Source organism: Monopterus albus, unplaced genomic scaffold, assembly GCF_001952655.1.
Source record: "Monopterus albus unplaced genomic scaffold, M_albus_1.0 scaffold30.1, whole genome shotgun sequence".
NCBI classification, from domain to species: domain Eukaryota; kingdom Metazoa; phylum Chordata; class Actinopteri; order Synbranchiformes; family Synbranchidae; genus Monopterus; species Monopterus albus.
This window is the reverse complement of record NW_018127910.1, coordinates 291,910-300,366: the sequence shown is the minus strand read 5'-3', so window position 1 is coordinate 300,366 and position 8,457 is coordinate 291,910. Positions and strand designations below refer to the sequence as shown.

General features: G+C 38.8%; 1 protein-coding gene across 1 annotated transcript; it reads right to left on the bottom strand.

The window, feature by feature from the left end:
* Positions 1-3,769: 3,769 nt before the first annotated feature.
* On the bottom strand, positions 3,770-8,083 carry LOC109958140 (glutamate decarboxylase 1-like). The gene is made up of 7 exons (XM_020596548.1): positions 7,935-8,083; positions 7,736-7,800; positions 6,675-6,753; positions 6,388-6,537; positions 6,172-6,279; positions 5,784-5,873; positions 3,770-5,632 (listed from the first exon to the last, which is right to left on the bottom strand). The coding sequence occupies exons 1-7, from the start codon at positions 8,037-8,039 to the stop codon at positions 5,459-5,461; spliced, it is 771 nt and encodes a 256-aa protein (XP_020452204.1). The 5' UTR covers positions 8,040-8,083; the 3' UTR covers positions 3,770-5,458.
* Positions 8,084-8,457: the final 374 nt, after the last annotated feature.

Sequence of the window (8,457 nt, the reverse complement as noted above, 5' to 3'; positions counted from 1 at the left end):
AATAAAATAGCATTTATGATCAAACAGTGATCATAGGGGATATCATCAGTACTTTCAAGAACATGGGCTCAAGGTATGGATTAAAGTATATGTACTTGAATATCTCTGTAATGCAGTAGCTCTTATCAAATAATTTGAAGTAAACTTTGTCTACAGTGTGATTCTCCTCATCAATCATCACTTATCCTGTCGGTCTCTGTGTCCTCTATTGTGCACCGTTTGATCAAGTGGCATTGTAAATCATACAATAACAAAATAATTATTATTTTACACTGTGACTCCTGCCTGGAATAAGGTGCTTCTTTAATGTGACTGTCAGTTAGAAAATGGTTTCTTTAAATATTTTTGTCATTTTGACAATGAAATAGACAAATACAAAAGGGTGAGTAGGATCAGTCATAAAACATGATATATGCATGACATGAATAACAGCTCTGTGGTTGGTTACAGCTTCAAATTTGCTGCAAATTTTCATAAACACATTTTTTTAATGATGTGACTTTGTTAAACACAAGAAGCAGAACCTCTTAAGAAGCTCAGTGGCAGAAATAATATTTCTTGTTAGGCTGTGGGAAATTAATTTTGGGGAAATCTTTGACTACTATCTGGTATTTTCTAGACCAAATGAGAATTTGAATTGAACAAATTAATCAGGAGATGAATCAGTAATGGAAACAATCACTGGTTGTAGCCATAGTCTACAATTTTAAAACTTATTTTGTTTATTAAATAGTCCAACAGATCACACACTAAGTAAAACCAAAGCTACAAACTTCATAAGCCATCAGGGGTAGTTACTTAATGGTGTGTTTGTAAGCATGGGCAGATGCAGGGGGTGGCCAGGGGTGCCTTAAATGCAACTAACATTTTTTTCTGGTGCTTTATAATTGGTATTGGTTAAATTAGTTTTATTTTATATCATGCATGGAGAATGATAATTTCTCCAACTGTGTTGTTGTGGAGTACTTGGTATGATTCACCTCGGGGCGGGGGGAACCACTGTGCAGCAGTGATGTTCCTGGCCATGAGTAAATAAAAAGCGTAGTCAAAGTTGGCTTATGGTTTATTATTTTGTAGAATTGGGGGTTTGATTTACTATTACGTGTATTTCAAATGTGCCACCCCTATCTGTGCTAATGCCCCAGCCTGGCCACCCCTTCCAAAATTGTCTAGATCTGCTCCTGTCTTTGAGAGGTCCCTGTTTGCAGGATGAAATGGTTGTGTGTGTGACTTAATGCATTCTGTTGTGCTGGGAGGCAAAGACACTGTAAAATGAGTGAATTAGAAAAGCCTGTGTTAAGATGACAAAGCAGCAGAGCCACACACCAGTACAAGCAGTTGTCACCTCATCATTGTGACTGTTTATTGTTTTAATCCTAGTGACATCAGACACACACTTCCTGTCCCATCCTGTCCTAACCATAATTCTAATTCAGGAAAGTGACTTGGAAAAGAAAAGAGTGGGCATTACCATTAGGTGCTGGAGGTTGTTTTGTTCATTTAGCATGGAAATCACCACACAAAGACTTGATTAGCTGCAGTGTAATTGCTCATGGCCTCATGCTTATTCTTTTAGAAAATGTCCAACAAAGACATTTACTAGCAGCCTTTCAACTTTAACAAATGATACATTAGGTGTACACTCCCCAGCCATGGAGACAGGCAAGTTACAGTCTCTGGACTGTTAACTTCCTGCTTAAGATTTACTTTCTGCCAAGATTTATCAAGCTCTGGACACGCAGTCAATAAAAGGAGGCTATTTAGATAAGTGCAACCCATTATAATTACTTTAGAAGTCAGAGGGCTTAAGGTGTTACAATTGATTCAGTTGTTTTTTTTAACCGTCAAGCACATTTGCCATTTAGCTTGTGTTTATGAACAAAAGGAACAGATTTTGAAAGCAAATACGCTCCCTTTAAAGCACAAGAGTGAACATGTTTGAAAAAAAATGTTCCTAAAGCTGAACTGTGAATTATCATTTTGATAAAAGGTTTTAAAAAAGCAACCGTTTTCAGGCTAAACTGTGGTCATAGCTGTGTGTGTGTATGATGTGGAGAAGAGGGGGAAGGGCTGGCGAGCAGCCTGCAGTCAATATCATCATCATCATCATTTCATTAGACTTGCCTTACACAATGGGAACGTCAGTATCTATCAGGAAGCTAATGTGGCAGTGATTCCCAGGGGCTGGAGATATATTTGGCTCATCAGGAAACCACTGACAAGATTCATAGACATATCAGAGAGAGAAATAACACAGCTGAGATGGAAGAGGTGTGTGAGCAACCTATTGTGTGTGAGCAACCTATTGTGTGTGAGCGAAAACTCTGCCTCCACTTAAAAATATTAACAAATAAAAAACATGTCCTTTAGGGGACCAAAGTCAAGGTGGGAAGGCAACGCAGTGAGTCCTGTGAATTCAGTGGTCTTTGTTACAGTTGTAATATTCTCATGAGTTGAATCTTTTGTCTGTGTCCCCATGCTAGGTGTGAAATGGAGGGTGAACATTCCGGTGCCGACACAGACATTAAGTGTTTCACAGTCTGGTGTCCAGAGCCATCCCACCCTCCCTCCAGAGACAGAGGCTACTGCAGAAACAGACCTGCTGCAGCTCCTTTTTATTTTACTGGCCTGATCTGATCCTAATTACACTTGTAATTACAATTGATCTAGAAACTGATATATGATTGATCCCTTTAAAGAATAAATATTAATTTTATAGTCTAAATCAGCAATAGACCTATTCTTTCTATAATTTTTTTTTTACCAATACATACAACCATTACAATATAAAAAATATGATAAAATATTTTACATTCTAATGAATCACTTGACTGATGTTTTAATGACCTGATTCATTCATGTTCACAGCTACTAAACTGTAACAAACTACAGCTCCCATAGTTTGCATGTAACAACTGTACGAATCTCCAACACCTGCTTCTAAATTAACCATGTCACTATGCTTTGGCACATTTAACCTGCAATTATACTCCCATCCTCAGGAAAAAATCAATCAATCAATCAATAATAATAATAACAATAACAAAAAACACTCATTTTATATGAGACAAGAAGTCATGGGTTCTCATTTGTATTTTGGCTTATTTCTTGAACCTGTAACTCTACAGAGATACCAGGTCTGTCATGATCACTGCACTCATCCGTGAAACAAAGCAGTAGTCTGTCTGGCAGAGGATGGGAGGAGAGCCACTTAAACAGCCAGTCCCCCTTTGGCTGTGTCGAAATAAAAAGCAGCCAGGCAGAGCCTTGAAATAGGCTCCAAGGGAAAAAAATGTTAGGAGAGCACAGTCTAATGTGTTTTAAAATAAATATCTTAAAGTTGTGAGTAATGAGGGGAGTGGAGGAGTTGGCACTGGGTTCTTGTGAAATCTCAGCTGTGAGATGATCAGCCTGTAAAAAGCTTGATTGATCTGACCAGTGGCTAGTTGACACACAGATAAAGAAAAACATGCACATTTGTTGTAAATATAATATCTTATATAAAAAATATCACTGAATTATTTTACCGCATTCTTCATTTTTCTACACAGATTGAATTTATTTTGGATATATTTGTCTACCAGTACACAGAAAGCCTTCCCATCTGTTCACTGTCTGCAGCTCCTCTTTTTGTCAGTGACTGATGACCAACGAGTGTCTTTTTAACTCTGAGGCTATGTTTTGGGTCCAGCCCAGAAAACACTCTTAACATTGTCTTATCACCATGATATATATTTCAGGAAAACAAAATGTCAATTTTGAAATGATCATAATTACTTTTACACATACAGCAGTGGGGGGGTGGGGGGGTACCCCAGGCAATTAGGAAGTTAAGGCATTGACAACACATCAGTGTTGTTCACCATACATATTTATTTGTAAGGTTTAAAGGTCCTTTTTCACAAACTGCAAAACTTGTGCCTGCAGATGTTCTATATCTCGTCTTTATTAGCATGTGGATACAACAGGAATACTCTGCAACTGATAGTACAAAGTTAAAGTGCCTACGTTGGGTTTGACGAGGGACGTTTCATCCCACTAATTAAGGAATGTACACTTGTTCAGTAAATGCTATTAGAGTAGCGCACACTGCATGTCATTGACAAAGCAAAATTCTTAATGATAAATAATCCCAATTTCTCACATTGGTTTTTTCAGCATAAGTGTGCCTATAGTACGCGTGTTAGAACAAACAAAATGTTGCATATTATAGTTTTACTCCACTTAACACATTATAACACAGACAATCATATGTCCCTAGAATAAAAGCTGCTCCACGATCATGGTTTTGTGTTGTGCTTTATATCACTAACAAAGCAGCAGCAGCCAGCGTCAGTCAAACCTCCCACCTCAGGTGTCTCGACAACATTCAGTCAGTGAATCACAATGATGCGTCACAGTTACACAACATAGACTGCGCTAAAGTTACGTATTTTTATATAAACATCTGAATCCATCCATAAGGGAGAATAAGAGCCATGTTCATAAATGTAATTCAACCCTTCTTTGGTTCACAAATACACTAAAAGACTTCAGTGGTATATCAATGGTGATATAATACAGCAGATTGTCCAAATATGAACAAAGATACATTACAAATAGAACAGAAAAGCAGATAACCTATTGACATTTATAATCTCTCGATATAAATACCGTGATTAATCTACTGTATAACATACTATACTGTGTGGTTGATTTACATAGAGGATTTTCTCACAATAAAACACATTTGGCACAAAGGTAATGTAACAATACTATACACAATCTACACAAAAATCGCTAAAAACACAGCAATCGAGTACAGTATTTGTTACAGTGACTGTGTTATATGTTCCCACTTACTTAATATCAAAGCTAGGGTAGAATGTGATGGTCCATCTGGCTTGATACTTACTTATGACATGAAGCACCAATGGTCTGTACATCATACATATTTCACATTAATACTGCTTATGTCAATGCCATAAGGTTCCCTACGTTGTGCTCTGTCACTTGTAAAAACAAAAATATTTGATCTCATTCTGTTTTTAATGCTGATCTTCATATATTACATCAGTAAAATGACATTATTGTAGCTGCTATATGACAGAATCATCGGAGTGCTTAGGCATTCTTGCTCTTTCATATTTACACAAAAAAGAACCTGTGTTAATCTCATCACATTGACATTTACTAGCGCTGACATATGGTTTAGCAAGAATACCAGTGTGCTTATGTGATTCTGCCCTTTTTCCTCAGTTACCTGGTGTGCAAATCGTTAAACATATGCTGCTAAAGACAGAAGAGACACAGAAGAGACATACCGGGGACTATTATTATTTGTTGTGAGAAAAGACCTGTAAGCAAAAATCTCAGTCTTTATGAAACAAAAGGGACACAAAGCCAAGCTCAAAGTTCTCAAGAGTCAGAAAAGACTAAATGCCTAGGGGAGAAAAATGTTATAATACAGGTGTAGCTCTTACAAATCATGCCCTAGCCGCTCAATCTCCTCAATCAGGAAGTCAATGTCTGACCTGGTGGCAGCAGGGTTGGAGATGACCATGCGGAAGAAGTTGACCTTGTCCCCTTGTGGCTGGTAACCCACCATTGTAGTCCCAGACTCCATCATCAGTGCCTTGATCTTTGGGGCCACCTGTGGTGGAAAACATAGTGTTACCACCCAAACTCTGCAAAACATTATTTATTTTATGAATCCCTAAACCTAAGCAGACGCTGCACGGATCAGTGTGACGGGGCAGGGCAACTAGAAATGATGCTTAAAAGGCAGAATGATGAGTCATTACCTTGTGCAGCCTCTCCCGCCTCTCTTTACCATCAGGCAGACTGCGCAGCTTTGGTGGAATGTACCAGAAGCACACGTTGGTGTGCTGAGGCTGATAAGAGAGAATGGGAACAACATTTGAAATGAGCCCAAGTAAAAAGTGCCTTCTGTAATTTCAGCTTTTCATGTCGACATGTCAGCAATGTGAAATAATTCAATTAATCCCACAATCAAGTCAGAGAGCTGTTTTTCTGTAAGGCAGAAAAGACCGTACGACAACAGGCAGAACAGTTTGCCTTTGTTGCTGTAGCCGATCATCTGCATTACCCGGTGAATTCTGACTTACATTCATCTAAAAACTCTTTGCTCAATTGAAAGATATTTGCCGTCTGCTGAAATAATGATCTTACCTCTCCGTTAAACACCAGCTCAAAGCCCCCTCTGTTTTTTATCTTATTGTAGAGGTACATTGACAGATCCAGGCACTTGTCAATGTGCTGTTCAAATCCTACTGTTCCCTTGTAGGTAGAGTGGGAAAAAAATGGAGTCGTTACCATAACATTCTAGATATGGCAGAAAGAAAGAATGGAGAAACTAAGTAACACTTGTTATAGATAAAGGCACACCTTTGCCCTCCACATGAGCCAGAACTTAAAGATATCAACATGTCGTCCGCACTGAATGGCCTTGTCGCCCGTGTCATATGTTACATCGTACTGTTTATCTGGCTGGAAGAGGTAACCAGCGCACATAGAGTTGCAGCCTTGTAATAATCCCTGTAATGGAAACAAATGAGATAATAGATATACAGGACAGTTAAGTAGCAAATAGATTGTATGTACATGAGTTTTTGATTATTTGTGTACAGGTGCAGTGGCAATGTGTGCAGCAGGAGAATGACAAACAGCCTCACCCTCTCTCTGACCAGAATGGCAGAGCACTGCAGCGGCACCCCCATCATCTTATGAGGGTTCCAGGTGACCGAGTTGGCCCTGCACAGATATTGAAACCATGAGCACAGTTCTGTGTGTGAGTGTGTGTTCATCGAGTCAGACATGGAACAGATGTGGTAATCTAAAAAAATACACTGACATTTTCAAGTTCATTCAAATATCAGTGCATACAGTGCACATGGGTTGAAATATCTGAAGCCCTGGGAGCTCAGATTTGGGATCTGAATTTAAAGAGGAATTACTGTACAGCAATGTAGTGTTTAACTTTCACCAGGGGTTAGGGTGTCGACATAATCTGTAACCAGGGCTGGATGTAGAAGCTTTTGAACAGTGTGGCCAGGCTAGAGCACAGACTCAGAGAGGGGTGGCACATTTGAAAAATGTAAAAACTAAATGAAACCCCTGGTTTTATGAAATAAACATTTTTAAAAATCAAATTGTTTATTTTTGTTTAAAAATGAGACACATAGTGATGTCTCTAGCTAACTTTGGCTGCACTCCTTATTTACATCACTGCTGCAAATCAAATTTTGACTCTGGCAGGGGTGGCCAATCCAGTGAAACCTGTGGTCACCCCTGGCCACCCCCTGGCTCCACCCATGGCTGTAACTTCAATGTTCTGCACCAACAGGGGACCTCTGTACATGTCATTGTCCCTAAAACATTCCCCAAAATAAATCCTTATAGAAACACATGGGAATTATGTGATACACCACTGAAACTCAAATCACCAGAGCTCAACAAATCCTGCCTGTTATTCTGATATAGGTCAAACTGTTAATGCTCTATAAGACCTGGTTACCGGAGTCTATGTACTGTACATTTCCCACCTTTCCCCTTTGCACATTAGTGTTCTCACTCAAGCCAGAGATTTTACATTGAGATGATGTCACTCACATAGGCTCTGGGGAGGTTTTACAAATATAAAACCTTTATGAATTAAAAGAGTAAAAGCAATGGAGTACCCCCCAAAAAAACACACTATAATCATCATCTTTAATATGCTGATGTATTCTTTTACCTCTCCACTCCATGCAACTTGTGTCTGTGTTTCCTGGACATCAGCAAACTTCCTCCCCAAGCACCCTGCAGAGAACCCAGCACATTACAATAAGGAAGTAATGTTCTTTACAGTGTCTGTCTGCTATCTAAGGCAGTTTTTGTGCTGTTTTGTATAAATAATGTTGTATTTCTTTACAAGATTATTGATATTCTCTTACATCCACATGAAGCCACATATTGTATTTTTCACAGATGTCTGCAATTTCATTGATGGGGTCAAAGGCTCCGTAGACGGTGGTACCAGCAGTGGCATTGACAAACATTGGAACATAACCCTGCAAACCAAAAAATACACACAAAACAAGGACTGGCTACAGCTTTGCATTGAATACAAGATGTTATATTTTTTCATTCCCAGTAATTGTTTTCATCAAGACTTGGGGTGAAATACATTTCTCAAATAATGCATTCTTCCTGCCTGCTTCTATTGTTAGGGCAAAATTGCTTTTCAGGTTTTTTCTGGTTTGGACATTATTTTGCCTTTGAAGAATTATGTCCAGGAGAGGTACTTTGGTCGAGGGCAGCATCATATGTGAGCAGACAGAAGCATTAACCTTAACTGCTCTTGGACACATAAGAGTTTCCTTTGCTGCAGCTCATATGTGTTTCTTGTGTACTGGGTCACTGATAAAAGTAAATAAATATGTCAGAGGGGATGATATCTGAGTAATTTGTCACTGA